The 16,534-nt window shown below is 36.5% G+C and overlaps 1 protein-coding gene across 1 annotated transcript in view; it reads left to right on the forward strand.

Annotated features, from left to right (window-relative positions):
• Mctp1 (multiple C2 and transmembrane domain containing 1) overlaps positions 1–16,534 on the forward strand; it is a 570,389-nt gene that overhangs the window by 384,478 nt on the left and 169,377 nt on the right. Inside the window, exon 10 of the mRNA XM_055604040.1 lies at positions 2,947–3,040. Within this exon, the coding sequence (XP_055460015.1) occupies positions 2,947–3,040 (94 nt within the window). The remainder of the gene's footprint in view (positions 1–2,946; positions 3,041–16,534) is intronic.

Consider the following 16,534-nt stretch of genomic DNA (forward strand, 5'->3'; position numbering starts at 1 on the left):
GTGTGTGTGTGTGTGTGTGTGTGTGTGTGTGTGTGTGTGTGTGTGTGAACTTAAAGTTGAGGTTAAACTTAAGAATTTGACTTGGTTTAGCTCTGGTTCTGGTCAGGGTAGGAAAAGTAATGAATTGCCCCACTCTGATATGAAACAGCCCCAGAGAATCTTGTCATTGCTCCGCAGGGAAACCCCACAAATTAAACAGGCATTCCTATGTGAACTACTATTTGATCAGCACATTCTGAAAAGGTGGCTAATTCCTTTTTCTTGTTCTCTTTGCCTTTGGAGGGAGGAGAAGAGGGAAGGTCAGTTGGGGAGGGTAGTAATGGGTAGTAGTCCAAGAGCTGCTGTTTGACCTTTTCAGAACGGGTTTGCTGAACCCTTGCTCCTTCTTGTCACAGTTTAAAAACCAGAGGAGCCGGTTTAGAGAAGAAGTTGTTAGCATTCCATTTTTATTATGACATTTCACAGTCATCTGATTTAATGTCCCTTGACCGGATTGTCCACCGTGAGACGATGGGCTTGAAATGTTATTTAGAGCACTGATAAAAGGTGAGCGGCTCTAAGATGACAGCAAGTCATAAGGCTGGTGGTGTGACATTAATTTTCTCCATAACAGAGATGGAATAAGACGTCATGGTGACAAGCTGTCAATCAGCTCTGGCCCCTCAGAGCATCTCTGTGCTGTAGGATGGGGTATTGCCTTTCTCGTAATAGAGCTGAACTGCGATGCGCTCTCTGACAGCTGCTGCAGCCATAGAGAAAATATATTATACAGCCTTTCATTAAAAAAATAAAGAGGAGTCCTCTCCAGAGCATTTCAATCTTTTCCATCTATTGAGGGCTGAAAGGATTCACAGCAAATCATGGATTCCTCTGCTATGGAAATTTCTAGCTTCAAAAGCCATACATGTTTTGAGGCCTCCTAAAATAACCATAAATAACAATGTGGGAATGCCCCTTGATAAAGCTTTTCATAAAATTAATTTTAAACTGGTATTTATTTGCTTGTTTTCTTTGAGTTCTTACTATATTCTCTATGACACTGGCCTAAACAGTAGAAATTTGCAATGAATTGTCAACTGTCAGGTGAGTTGGAGAATGAAACCAGCAGCCTCTAATCGCCCTTCCCCCTAAGAGGGAAGGCTGGCCCCAGAACTGAAGCCCCAGACAGTGTGGCTGGCCGCGGCTGCTCCATTGAACACCAGAGTGAAATGATTCTGCCTGATGATATTTGTTTTAGACACAATGAAACTTGGTTTGAATTGCTCCTGGAAAAATTAAAGTGCTGAACGCTTCTGATGAAACTATTCCCCATCATTAGGGAATATTCCTACCTGGCTTAATATATTGATTGAACGCTAATGAGAAGCTGCCCCAACTTTATCAGTGCTGTAGGACACAGCCTTACCTGGAAACCTCAGAACCTTAACACTGCTGCCCAAATTCCCCATGATAAACCTCTGATTTGTAGGGATTTAAAGAGAGAGACAGGTGCAATTTTACTAAATCCAGCCAAATGAGCCTTTTAAATAATTTTTTGGTGATAAACAGTTGTTTATAATTAGAGATTAAGAGGTAATCTTTGTGCTGAGCACTGTTTTTAGAAAGTCAAGCTATGCAATTACACATTCATCTGTATTTCTTCCTCTCACTGTACCAAGGTCATAGCTTCAGTGTAAATAATGACTAGCCATCCGGGACTGATAAAGTTTGTATTATAGAATCTTTGGCTTGCATGTACCTTTACACTATTAACACACTAATGGGATTGCTTTTATTCTAGTAACATTTTGGTAGATAACTCTTTACACAGAAGCGTATTAAACTATGTTGTCGTGAAACATTTTAAAGATGGTGAGAAATTAAGAGCCTTTGACTTACTCCATAGAGGTACTGGCCTGGCCGTAGGAAAAATAATATGAAATGTAAACAGAATGCATATCAATGTTCTGCAATTTTGTCTTATTTTCCCATTCTTTAGATTTCTGGCTATTTGTGTTAGCTCCCCTCCTTCAGGTTCTTTAAGTACTATCCTTATTAAGACATCACAAATTTTGAAGTGAAATAACTTTTACCATATGGTTCATCTATCAAAAACTCCACATTCTATACATTATAGCAAATACAAATATAAACTTAAGAAAAATTCTTCACTACCTTTGAATTAATTTTATTTTTTAAACTTGTTTTATTTTTTAAATATCTCCCAATAAAACCAAGTTTTAGTTTTATAAAACTATAAGACTATGTGAGTCTTTAAATTAATTATTATTTTAACAGTTCAAAAATAAATGTATTTTAAAATATCCTCTTATAAAACCAAGTTTTATAAATAGTTTAAATAAATAGGTTTATTTGTAAAATGTCTCCCTATACAACTATGTGAGTTTTTAAATTAACTATTAGCAAAGTCTTTAGATAATAATTTACTCCTCATCTAAGCACTAAGAATAAAATGGTAGAAAAATAACTTGTTTAGTGTTGACTTTCTCAATAACCCCATGTCTGAAGAGTGTGAGGAGTGTCATGTAACCAGTCACTGAAGAGTTAAGACTGTTTAGCATGCTCTCCAGACTATCCTATCTGCAGATGACTTTTTCGAGGCGCTTTACTAGAAGACAGGGAGAGGAACCACTGGAGGCCTCTGCTCATAGCTCACTGCTCGGCATCTACTGAGTGTTGGTTACACTTTTGTTCATGGTGTTTGTGCTAATTTATTTCAGAAAATAACATCACTAATTCCATAATCTTGTGTGTGCATGCACACGTGTGTGTACACGAGTGCACATATGCGTTCCCGACATCGGAAGGATAATTGGGCTTGAAAAAGCACAAATGATCTTTTGACCCCTGAGACAGCAGTCTAAGAAAACTTAGTGTTTTCTAATCATATGTTTGAGGCTTCTTTAGGCTTTTTTTTTTCCTAATGCCCATGTTTGGATTTTTCAGAGCCCTCTAAGGATATTTAACAACCTAAAAGACGTGGGATTTCTCCAGGTGAAGGTCATCCGAGCAGAAGGTTTGATGGCTGCTGACGTCACGGGTAGGTGATGATGCAGTTTCCCTTTGTATATATCAGAAAGTCGGTACAATAAAATAACCCAGCTTTACGTTTCATCTGAGTGGATCATTGAAGTCAGCGATTTAAATAGAAAGATGCAGTGTTGGTCTCACAAAAGGTTTGATAATCCCTGATGGCCTACATAGTTCTGTATTTTAAACACAGTGTGATACCACTAAAAATAAATAATAAAAATCAAAATAACGTCTAAATTGTTGTCCTGCCAATGTTTAGTCGATGTTGTAGGATTGATGAGTCCAGGTATTTTTACTTCTGCATACTGAACAACACAGACTCCTGTTCTGTCCGTTATCACCAGCTTTGCTAACGCACGTGAAATATGCTATATCATTCAATAAAAAGTTCAGTAATGGAATACTCAGTAATTACTATGAATGCTTCATCTTTGAGTTGCTGCTATAATTCTCTAAGTACACAATTTCTTCAGCATACTGTAAAATAACTGTGTATCTAAACTAGGCATATATGTGACTTTTCACCCAGAACATAGGTGTGTGAGAACAGAAAAACGAGTCTTGTGTCTTCTATCACTTTAGTATCACTGTTTGTTCAATATATTAACAAAGGAGATGATGGTGTTTATATCAAGATATAATTAATTAATAATTAAAGAATTAATTATTTTGTTTGGAGCTATCATCATTCATTTGTCATTTAATTCAATAAAGATTTGAGGGATGTTTGTATGACCCATTGAATTATCTATGTCAAATTGGATGGTAAGGTAGGATTTGCCAGTTTCATGGAAATTTCACTGTGCTGGGAAACATTGGCTTATTATTTATAAAAATAAGCACATCATTCTAAATGTTAAGCAAGATGGCCTTTATAAAGTTACAGACTTATCTGAAGAAAATACTGTACTTTTCTTACTGTCCAACCATCTACAAATCACTATGTCCTTCTTTAATTCATTCAGTTAAATTGAAAACATGCTAAAAGATAATTCCCATCAAAATTAAACCACAGAGGTTTGCTCCAAAATAGGAATATTTAAAATTTAATATTTACATATCATCAAATGAGTATACCAAATGACTGAAATAAAAATTTAGGGATTTGTTATTTCTTTGAAAAGATGATCACCAACTCATTTGTAGCTGAAGAAAAAACACTTTAGAAACATATATGGATACCTGGGAATGATGGGACTATGGGTGGCTGTAACCTCTGAGTGAGAGCTACCTTAGCTGTTGGTGATAAAGAACTTGTGAGTGGTGAGTTTATTCATTTCCCTTCTTACAGCTTTCTTGTGTAGTTATCAATAAATTAATCTGTGCACGATAATTTCATATAGAAAAATCCACATCCTGTTTATTTGAAATGCTTAGCTACCTGACATCATTCAAACTGAATGTAATTGTATCAGTTTGTCTCCTCTTAGAAGCTGTCATTGATTTTAAAACTTCATGAATATGCAAACTAGGTTAACCTACTTGGCCTGAATGCCACTATGGAAGTTAAAGTACATGTTCTTTCAAAGTTGGAAAAAATAGAGATATTTCTTTTCTAAAGGCTCTATGTAAATCAATGTGAATAACAATAGCCTTTCCACTAGAGATTCAATGAGATATAAATTTTATTTGATAAAGTGAACATTAATTTGGGGAATCCTGAATAACTGAATCTCAATTTTTTCCTTTAGTTTTAAAGATATAAATCTGATAATTCCTCATTCCATGCTGACCTTATAATCTAATGGGCTCTGGATTGAACAAGAGAGATGTTGAACTATTCAGGGGCAAGTAGGTAATTTAGTCTTTGACCTTGTTCACCCTTGGACCTTCTATGTTTTTTATAACATTTGTGGTGGTGGCAAAAATTAAGAAGAGAAATAAATGTCTGAATATACTATTAATAAAAAAATAATCTTGCTTCTGAAATTATAAATAATTTCAGCACAAATAAGCTTTTCATGTATTTTGACATTTATTTATAGAATTTTGAAAAGTTGATGTTCATCTTAGTGGTTAAGGACAGTAGAGCTCTGCCTAATGAGGAACAAAAGTAGAAAGATGGGATTGACTGGACTGTTTCATCTTTAGGTCTTCAAGCAAGCATCCATCTAGCCCAGTGGTCCTCACCCTCCCTAACGCTGGGACACTTCTGCACAGTTCCTAATGTGGTGATCCCAACTCTAACATTATTCTTGTTGCTACTTCATAATTGTGATTTTGTTACTGTTATGAATAGTAATGTAAATATTTTTGGAGTTAGAGGTTTGCCAAGGCAGTTGAGACCCCAGGTTGTGAGCTACTGATCTACAGTATTGTGGATGGATTTGGAGGGCTTTAGATCATGAGTAATTCTCTATACTAAACCAGGGATATTTTCTGACCTGGTACAAATGAAGCTGTAGTTAGAAGATATTTGGCTTCAGAATACTTTTCTAAACAAATCTAACAAGACAAACTTTACAATCACATAACTTAAGCACAATTTTAATTAACACTCCAAACTTAAAAGAGCACAGGAAAGAAAGGTTCTATAGTTTTTTAAGTAACTATCAATCTTACCACAGTTACAAAGAATTTTTTCCTTTCAAAATGTAAAATTTTTCTTTTGTTACAACACATCCATTGAGAAACATTGTGATACTGTGTTAACGCTGTGTGAATAAAGAGCAATTGAGACTCTTTGAATGAGTGAGTATAAAGCACAAATTACTTTTTAATGAAACCCTCAATTCTTTTCCTCTCCACAAAAAAGCCTATAGCCTTGTCCAGCCGAACACTGCTACAGTAGGTCACTTCAGTTAAGCCCCTAATAAACCATTGATAGTCAATGGTAGTTTTTTCTTCGGTCTCAATAGCCCAGTGTTGGACAGTGCACTTCAAATCATTAAGGTTAATACAGATTTTAAAAAGAGATTAACTCTGGTGGTTAAGGCCTCGATTTACAGCTCCCACACATATGCACACTGAGCACAGCACAAGAGTGGATTGAAATTTCAGTCAAATTGTGGACAGCCTTTCACAGCCTGAGAAAGTGGCACTAGGGTTTGAAAAGTTAGTGCACTAAACTAAGGTAAAAAGTTTCGGCAACTGAAAGATACTTATAAGCACAACTTACTCACCTCCAGCTACCCCGCGAGAGGTTGCTGTTTCTTTGTGCCATCAAAGCACAAACTAGAGGCTGTGTGGTCCTGTTCACTGGGAAGAATCTCGCCAATATGAAACCACATGTCTCCTAAAACTTGACAGATTATGAGACCAGAAAGGCCAACTGGGGAATGTGTGTGTGTGCCTCTGTTTGTATGTGATAGAAAATGAAATTGTCTTTTTCTTGCTCCTTATTATTCTTTGTCCTTAAGTAGGGCCTAATTTCTGCCTGTAACAGAGCATTTCAAGTCCTCCATGTTGACTGAGGCTTTCTCAGTGGAGTCTTTACACCTGGGTGATGAGTTCTTTCAAATTTCAAAAGAAAGAAGAGCGCTCTCATCTGCCCCAGCCCCTCCTGCTTTCTCCACGTTGTGAGATCTCTTCCTCAGCCCTTCTCTGTGCTTTCCCCTGGGTTGTGATGGTTCTCCAGCCCCTCCTCTTCATTTTACCAGGGTTGTGGGAGGTTTTGTTGTTATTGTTTGTTTTTTGTTTTCCCCCTGAGGAAGAGGTCATAGCCTCTCCAGGGAGACCAGCCTGTTGGTTTCAGAAACAGTGATATGGGAGAACTGTGAAACCTTCAAAGATGCTCTGCCTTGCCACTGTGTTAAAAGGTGCATGCACCAAACTGGAGTGTCCCAGGTGAATGGATTTGGAAAGAAATGCACCCTCTCTTTTAGGAAGTTATAGAGGGAGAAGAGAGAGAGGACTTATGATTAACAGTCACTGAAATTGTCCCATTAAATGAAGATTTTTCTCCCCAAACTAAGCCATTCACAAAGACTTGTGTAATGTCAGCTTCATAATCTAGAAAGCGACTAGTTATTAAAGAGAAATGTTTAATGCCCCTTTATTTGCATAGACTTTTTCTGTGTTTTCCTTTTGGAAAACTGTCTTCATTGTTGGAAAATATTTAAGTAACAAAACAGCAGAAAAAGACATGCTACAGTTTTTTTTTTTTTTTTAACAGTCTCTGTGATGAGAGTCTTATTATCGTACAAAATAACAGTGAGCAGCTCAGATTCATTAGCAGAGCTAAATTTAAGCCCCATTTGACAGGGTGCCTAGAAAACATTTTGTTTTGCTGTCTGTGGGCTTTAATTAAGATGTGTTCAATTTCAGTCCTCTTCAGTCTAGCCCCCACCCCCAACTTGCTGTGTCACAGAGCAGCGATCAGACACTTTGAGATGGTCCGGCCCATGACTTTGACCTTCTGCGCAGTCCGGCGTTCCCTGGGGAACCGTTCAGCTCATGAGGTCTGATTTCACACTTCAGGATGCCCCAGCTCTCTTAACAACGACAGGGAGACAAAGCCCTTTAGAGCAGGCCGCATGGGGACTTGTTTAAATTGGAAACCAGAGAGGAGTCAAGGAACAAGGTTAGGGGCTGCAGAATAGTGCTTTTAATAAAGAGCTCACAGCTCTGGCTCAGCTCAAAGAGGTCTACCTCTGTACAATTAATTGAGCCATTTATCTGGAGCATCTTAGGCCTCTACTTTCTCACAGAATTGCGTGGTAAATATCAGCTAAGAAGCAAATGAGAGATACATGAAGTGAATTTTAACACTTTGATTGCTGTGCTTCCAGTCTTCATTAAAAGTAAATTTATTTGTATTTCTGACCTCATTATCAGTAGGCTGCCTGCATTTTTATTGGTTCCTGTGATTTCCAGCTTGAGTGTGTCATGAAGGTATATTTTATACAGAGATTGAAATTTATTATTCCTGGCATTTTCCCTGAACATTATGGGTCTATTCAGAAAAAAAAAAAAAAATGAAAAGGCAGTTGTAGAGAAGAAAGCAAGTCAGTTCCTGGAAAGTATGATAGAAAGTTGGAAAAATGGTATCATGTGTGCATACATACATACATACATACATACATATTAGACTGTTTTTATATCACATACTCTCCTTAAAAAATAACTTGTGGGTTCTTTTAGCCAAAGTGTACAAAATGTATGTATTTATTGCCATCAAATGCTCTTTTTGTTTAAACAAAAAATAAATATTAAAATTGAACAGTACACTTTATTTTTATTATGTATCTTCATTAATGAAGACATTAACATATAATAGAAGTTTTCTTAACAGTATACTTTGATAAAACGTTTTATCCAATTTGTAAAGCATCAGAGCTTGATGTTTTGTCATAATTAGATGCATGACTTAAAAAACATTCTCATGTCCAAACTCACACATGATAGAAGCACTAATGTTCTTCACTGAGAATGAGACTAAGCAAAAATGAGCATCACAAAAACAGCAGCAGCTCAGCTTCCTTCCTTCTTTTACATCACACACCTTACCTAGACATAAAACTTTCTTTTAATAATTGCATTTTTTTTAAAAATCATACTGTAAATGAAGAAATGGAAAAGAATTCTTTTAAGACTAAGCCATTCTTATCAAATAGTTGTTAAAAACATAAATGAACATTGTAATTTAGTATGAATACTGGAGTAACCTGAGTCTGAACCAGTATTTCAAGTGGAATTACAGAAATCATGTGTGATTCGTATGCAGGTCACATGGTTAGGAGATTCTGCTTTGAAAGAATAGGCAGGACGACAAAGAGATTAATAATTGGGTTTGATATGCTGTAGAGGTGAAGAACTATGGGATGAGAAAGTGGTGGTCCCCTATCAATAGGAAATGAAGGAGAGAGAAATACTATAAAATAATTAGTCAGGTTCTGTGCAACCAAGATTACAGAATGATCCTTTGAGTAACGAGATGGAGAATTGCTGATGTGCCTTGTAAGGCCAGCCTCAGGATTTCCCTCCGTGTGGAAGATATCTGAAGATGGTGTAATCATTTCAAATTAAATTATTCTTGATATTTTTGTTATACTGAAATGTAGTTCTATAAATAAGACATTCACTTCTTAGAGCAGTGGATCTAGGAAACACTGTAGAGAAGACTTTAATTTTATGTAGGTTTCTGAAGGGGGGAGCAGAAAGAGAGAACCATTTACTATAGAAATATTTGGATTGTATAATCATATAGTTAGAATCCTAAATCACTGAACAGTCAAGCCCAGGAGAATGATTAAAGACTGATGCCAATGGGAATACCGGGAGAAGCGTACATGGCTTTGTCTTTGGTCCATGCTAGTAACATTTATTTACTAACAACTTTGACAACATAATTGACTGCTTGCTTATTAAATTTGCCAAGAGGGCAAGTTGATTCATTTATATAAGACAAAAATATGTGTTCAAAATATCATAAGCCTTTCTGTGTACATATATAAATAATACATATACACTAAATATGTTGCCACATTACTTTAGACTGTTATTGTTTGCTGTGTATATATATATATATACATATATATATATATATATATATTTACAGACTGAAGTAATAGAGTTTATCCAATAACTAGGCATCAAAAATATAAATCTAAGGTCTTACATGGGTTAAAACAGAAATTTTTGCTTTTATGGTAGAAAATACATAAAATATTTTAAGCTTACAGCTGGGTTTAAGCATTATAAAAGTGAATTATGCATACACTAACCACTGTTATCAAAAATGAAAGTCAAATATTGAGAATGATACTTTAGTGTCAAAGAGAACATTGATAAACTGGTAAGAATGTATTTTCAACTAAAACATATTTTAATCTTGGTATTTATAGTGATATAAATGAAAATAGATTCAAAATAATAACAATAATAATTAATATTTTGAGTGTGTAAGGTACTGCTTTGAATTTGGCACAAGGATTATCAGAATGAATATCACAATTATGTGAATAAAAACTATTGTTATTCCAGTTTTTATAATTTGGAAAACTGAAGAGTAGAAAGATTATGAGATCAGCTAATTCTCTCTGTGTCTCTGTCCATGTCTCTGTCTCCCTTTCTGACACACACACACACACACACCAGCTCATGAACAGAACAACCACACAGATCTGAATCCTTGTTTTAGGACCCCTTGATAACTACACTGCATAAGGTAGACATGGGGAGGATGAGTCTCATTATTTTGCACTTCAAAGCTCTACCCCAGGAAGGTATAGATAGGAGCTATCAAAGGAATAGTGGCCACGGTTCATGTCCAAAGAGCCTTCTTCCTAGCAAATTTATTTCATTTTATTGAAAACAGATTTGTTTTCATACAGTACATTGTGGTTATGGTTTCCTCTACCCCAACTTCCCCCGGCGTGTCCCCACTCACCTAAACCCACATTCTCTCTCCCTTTCATTAGAAAACAAACAGGATCTAAAATGGTAATAATAATAATAATTAATAATTAGATAAAATGTAAACAAACAAACCCAAATGGGACAAAACAAACAGGAAAAAAAGCACAAAAAATACATATAGACAATGATGAGACACATACATTAATACACATAGAAAACTCATAAAAATAGATATCCATATGATATAAGCAAAATTTAATAAAAAGGGGGTTTAATTTAGAGCATTAAGTAAGTCATAGAATCTTTGTGGGCAGAAAGAACATAGACTCTATCCTCCTTCTGCAGAGATTAGTATTAATCTCTTAGGGAAGAATGAGAAGTGGTTTCTCCTACCACATTAGCAAGTTACAAAGAAACTGGCAACAGCTTATACTGTTTATACCTGCTCTTCCCAACAGCAAAATGAACCCTACAGGCTCACAGTTGGCTGAATTCTAGTAACAAACCTTAGGCATGTACACTTGATTCACACAATATAAATCTCACACACATAAATATACAAAGAGAGACATAAGTATTACATACATATATCCCTAGCTGCAAGAGAGCCTAGACATATTCCTCAGGGCTCACTGGCCTCTGGAGCACAGGGAGAGAGTATACAGGATGATTAAGATAAATGTTCATCCAGCCACAGTATCCCACGGGCACCTTTGTCGTATTTTGCCTGGCAGAAGCTGTGCACTTGTTTTATACCTAACATTTTAATTTGATTTTTCAATTACCACAGAAGAAAATTTAAGTGTAAGAGTCATAGATATCATAATTTTGTTCTCAATATAAACTTTTTTTTTCAAAAATTACAATTCTGAAAGAATCAGAAATTCCATTGAAGAAAAATTCCCTATCTTTGGAGCTGTTGAGGCAGAGTCTGGATGAGCCCCTGGTTGCCTGGGTGAGCTTTGTAACTTTTCCTTACTGCATCTTTCAAAACCATCAGATTCTGAGGTAGTGGCAGCAAAGTGACCAGCAGTCCTGAATGAAAATTTAGTAAAATTCGGGAAACACTATTGTAACAGCAGACGCCTGACAGTGATGATTTTCATTTGTGTTTCCTTTGAGTGAGAGAGGTTTTTTAAAGGTTACTAAAATTTTTAAGTCTAAAGGGTTTTATTACATTAGAAAAGGTCTCTCTAATTAATCAGTTTACTTATAGAGAACCTGCTCTGAAATCCCATGCTTTTCTGCAGAAGAATCTAATTAAGTACTAGAGACCCTGAAATATTTGGGAAGGTTGCCACAAAGAGTTTAATGTGTTTTATGCTTACTGTATATGAAACATGTGAATCTGTGCTTGTGAAATAAACATCATTTAAATAATGTTCTGTCAAGATGAATTAAAAATGAAGGTTTTCTAGGTAATGTAAGCTCATGCATAATTTTCTGTAGGCTTTCTTCATTTTATAGATTCATAGTCTTCCTTTTCTTTGTGTTCCTGTTTCTCAATATTTACATTTTACTTGCCATTCTTTGATTATAAGTTCCAAACTTCTGGAGTCTATTCAAAGGGTTCAGTTTTAGGATTCAATAATGCATCTAGTTACACGTAGTCCTGCTTTTCCTGGATATTCTTCTCCATCTAGTTTTAGATTGCAAGAGAGATTACAAAGTTAAAGGCAACATATTGTAGGTGCTATTAGTTTCGTCGGAAGTGTGGTTTGGGAAGGAGGGATTGGAAGGAGACAAGGGAGGGGGCCACAGATGGGATACAAAGTGAATAAATTGTAATAAATAATAAATAAATAAATAACCCAAAGTTTGGCATCTGCTTTGATACCCTGCTGGGTAGAGTCTTTCAGAGGCCCTCTGTGGTAGGCTCCTGTCTTGTTCCCTGTTTTCTCCCTCTTGCAATGTCCATCCCGTTTGCCTTTCTTTGTGAGGATTGATCATCTTACCCAGGGTCCTCCTCCTTGCTTAGCTTCTTTAGGTGTACAGATTTTAGTATGTTTATCCTATATTAGATGTCTAATATCCACTTACAAGTGAGTATATACCATGTGTGTTTTTCTGCTTCTGGGATACCTCACTCAGGATGATCTTTTCTAGTTCCCACCATTTGCCTACAAATTTCATGATTTCCTTGTTTTTAATTGCTGAGTAGTATTCCATTGTGTAAATGTACCACAATTTCTGTATCCATTCCTCCACTGAGGGACAACGGGGTTGTTTCCAAATTCTAGTTATTACGAATAAAGTACGAACGTGTTTGAGCAAATTTTAAAAAATAATCTCAACAATGGAAAACAGATGTACTCAGGGCTGTGTCTGTGTGCCTCACTTTTAACTTAGGCACTATATAAGAAAATGCTAAATTCATCAACGTGGGTAGCCAGATCTAGACACTAAATTTGCAGATGTGAAACAGGTCTCTTTTTTTGACCGATATGCTTTAAAATAAATAAATAAATGAACTTTTTTAAACAAAAAAGTACAGTGAATTCTAAACTTCCCAGAAAAATCTTTAATAGGAAAGTAATTATTCAAATTTATGAATGTAAAAGGAAAACTATAAACTACTGTAGGTATTGGAATCTATTTTTCATATGCACAATTGGAAGAGTCGTGTCCATTTCAAATATTATGCGAATGAAAAGGAAGCTGTCATAGAAAAAGAATTTCTTGACATCCCCAAGATGCTTTCAGAGTCGTCTGAGAACCAGCTATTGCTATAGTACTGTCAGTACGGCACTCCACTGCGCAGTCTCTTCCCCCAGAAGCAAACGGTGCAGTTTTCTAAAGTTTACACCAATGCTTCATTCCTCTCCTGTGTGCCTCACACAGGTTTATTGTTGTCGTTCACATTGAATTAATAATTTTCATTGTTTTTCATTGCCTCGGCATATTTATAAAATGGTAGTTTTAATGGTTATGCCATACCTTAAAAACTTTTGAGATCTTCAATCATTTTGAAAGATTCCTATGGCTAGAATATATAAGAAATGTTATTGAGGACCATGATCCTCAAATGATAATAAGGCAGTACTATCCAGTGTTCATGTCATTTTTCTAATTTTTATTTTTTTAACTCATTTATTTTGTTTTTATAAATTACAGCTTTTTCACTTCGTATTCCAGGTGCAACCTCCTCTCTCTTCCCTTCCCAATTCCACCCTCCCTTCCTCATCTCCTCCCATGTCATTTTTAAGGAAATTTTATTGGAAACAAATTTGGAGGAGCACTTTCGGTGTTTGGTAGCTTGGAGCTGAAAATGCTATATGCCCTACAAAAGATTAGACAAGCTTATATGATGAAGATTGTTCCACATCTTACGTCATGTTGATTTACTTTGAATACGTGATTTAAGCAGGCTGTGCGATGGCTTCCGATGATACTGCACTCCGAGGATCAGCGATGATCAGGCTCTTCATGGCTGCTGCCCTTGCTCAGCAGCTAATACCAACCATGCCGTAGACTTGGCGGTCACCAAGCTTTGGTTCCAGCCACCTCTATTTTCACTTTTTTAAATATTTACTTGTTTTTATTTGATGTGCGTTGGTGTTTTGCTGGCATATATGTTCATGTGAGGGTGTCAGATCCCTGAACTGGAGTTACACATGGCCATGTGCGTGCTGGGAATTGAACCCAGATCCTCTGGAAAAACTGCTAGTGCTCCCAACCACTGAGCCATCTCTCCAGCCCCCACCCCCACTAACAGTTTCAAAACCACTTTTCTCACATTATCCCCTTGACTATTCTTCACTTCTTTCAATTTTTTGCCAGAACCTCAGCTTCACATTATTACTGCAACCACGGAATTCAGTCTAAACCATGGCCTTCTTCCATACCCTTCTAAACAATACCCACATTCTTCTATTTCCATTAACCTTCTAGCACTCCTTAGCACATCATACAGCCTTCTAATTATTTATAAAATATTCTAATATTTTCCTTCATTGCACCATCCTCATACAATTAAATTAGAGGGACAAAGAACTTCCTCTTCCTTGGTTGTATGTTCTGGCACACAGTAGACATTCGATAAATATTCGCTTAGTAGTTTAGCGCATGGATTCATGGTTAACAAAATTCTATTTATTCCTCTTTTGTAATAGTTAAATTTCAAGGCCATAAGTGCTCCACTTTTATTTCATGATAGCAAAAAGGAGCATTATAAAATTTTCAGTAGAGGAAAAAGGTGGTCTGGAGAGATGGTTCAGCAGTTAAGAGCTCCTGAGTTCAATTCCCAGCAACCACACGCTGGCTCACAGCCATCTGTACTGTGATCTGACGCCCTCTTCTGGCCTGCAGGTGCACATGCAGATAGAGCACTCCTGTACATAAAATAAATAAATCTTTTCTTTAAAAAAGGAAAAGAAGAAAGAGGTGTATTAGGGCTAATAAACTGACAACCATGACTCCTGAGTGTCAATGTCTGTACCATGACTAGAGCTGCGTGCTTTATGACTTAGAGAGAAAGGAAAAGCCAATGATTATTACTCAGCTCCAGACTGAAACCCAGAGGAGACCTGCTAACGGGTGTCAGTTAATACAGTTCTACCAATCAGATGCTTAGAATGTTTAGGTCAGTTGATGAGAAAGCCTAAGGTCAAAGCTCTATTTCCAGTGATAAAAAACAGATTGGAAGAAATCTCAACATACCTTGCTTTTTGTTCTAATAGGCCCTATGGAATTCCCTCAGCTATGACACTGTTATATGTCATGATTGAAATTCAAGTTTGCAGAAAGGACAGCTGGTAACCTTGATTATAATTTTTAAAGATTAAAATATAGTCATTCCAATATGTGGCAACTGAGGAAATTAAACCAAGTGCTTACTAAATACAAGGTAGGCATAACATAAAAGCTCTCTTCCCATGGGTATGAATTGCTTTCCAGGCTACTAAAAGCCTTCTGTGTTTTCAAAGACATGACAGCAAAGAGGTGTCCACTAGGTCCTCCCCACCCCCACGATTGGTGTGACACACTACAGCTAGCAAACTCTGCCACTTGTCAGCAGTAAAATGACCCTGGACAAAGCTCACCACTGATGGGTCAGGACTGATGTTCTACTCTGGAAGCAAGAATGTCTCTCAGCATCATTTGATGACTTTTACCCTCAAACTACCAGTTTCAGCAAACTGATGTCACAACTTGCCACAAAACAGATAGCAACTGAACAGTGCGCCGTATGAACGTTCCCACAATTCTTCACCAGTGTGTCAGCGTTGTGACAAAAGTGGAAATTAGCCATTGACCTCACTCTAATTCATCCATGATATAGTTTTGAAAATTCTCAGGAAAGATGTCTACTGGAATCAATCCTGAAATCTCTTTTATTGTTGTAAAATGGATTTATTAGAAGAGGAATGAAGTCGTGGAATGTGTGCTTTGAATCCTGTTGCTGATTTAGTTTTATGATACGGGGTAAAAAGACGCTTGTGTTAATTCACCTGGGATACTCTTTTTCTTATTAAAAGTCTATAGGAAAAGAAATGGCTTTTAGCATTTAGCTAGATTATAGACAACTATCCAAGCATACAAGTTTAAAGTATCTATCTTATGCATTATATTATTCATTTGTAGGTTTTTACGTAATAGAGATATTATCGAAGAGATATGTGAATCGATTTAAACGAGATATCCCTGATTAGAAATTATTATGAAGTTCACTTTTGTGGTGGTTCTTCACTTTTCAAAAAGCTAGTGGCAAACATGCCCAATCATCAGAGATCACAAGGTGTACCCCACTGGGAGAGCGCTTCTTCCTCTTCCTCTTCCTGCCTCATAATTATGAAACTCTGTGCTTCCTTCTCATTGCTCTTTCTGCACTCTCCACTTACCTTTATTACAGTACTTGCAATTCTGCATAATAATTACGTATTTACATGTCTATCATGTCTACTAAATTGTGCATGCCGTGAGAGCTCGGCGATGTCTTAATCATACTTATAATTCTGGGTGAGCAGAACAGGCACTCAATAAGTAATGAATGCTTCAGAAGGCATTCCTATTTCTCCTTAGAAAATTGTGAACATTGGAAATTGCCATGTTCTCAAGGAAGGCAAGATTCTCTTCTGGCCGTCACTGTGCTTGAAACAATCAGCACCACGTTTACCACACAGTACTGCTACAATTCCTGTCTTCCATCCATTCCAGATTCGTCAGCTTGTTACATTTCTAATGAAAGAAATTGATATTTATG

Source organism: Psammomys obesus, unplaced genomic scaffold (assembly GCF_907164565.1).
Source record: "Psammomys obesus unplaced genomic scaffold, mPsaObe1.curated_primary_1811, whole genome shotgun sequence".
In the NCBI taxonomy this organism is placed as follows: domain Eukaryota; kingdom Metazoa; phylum Chordata; class Mammalia; order Rodentia; family Muridae; genus Psammomys; species Psammomys obesus.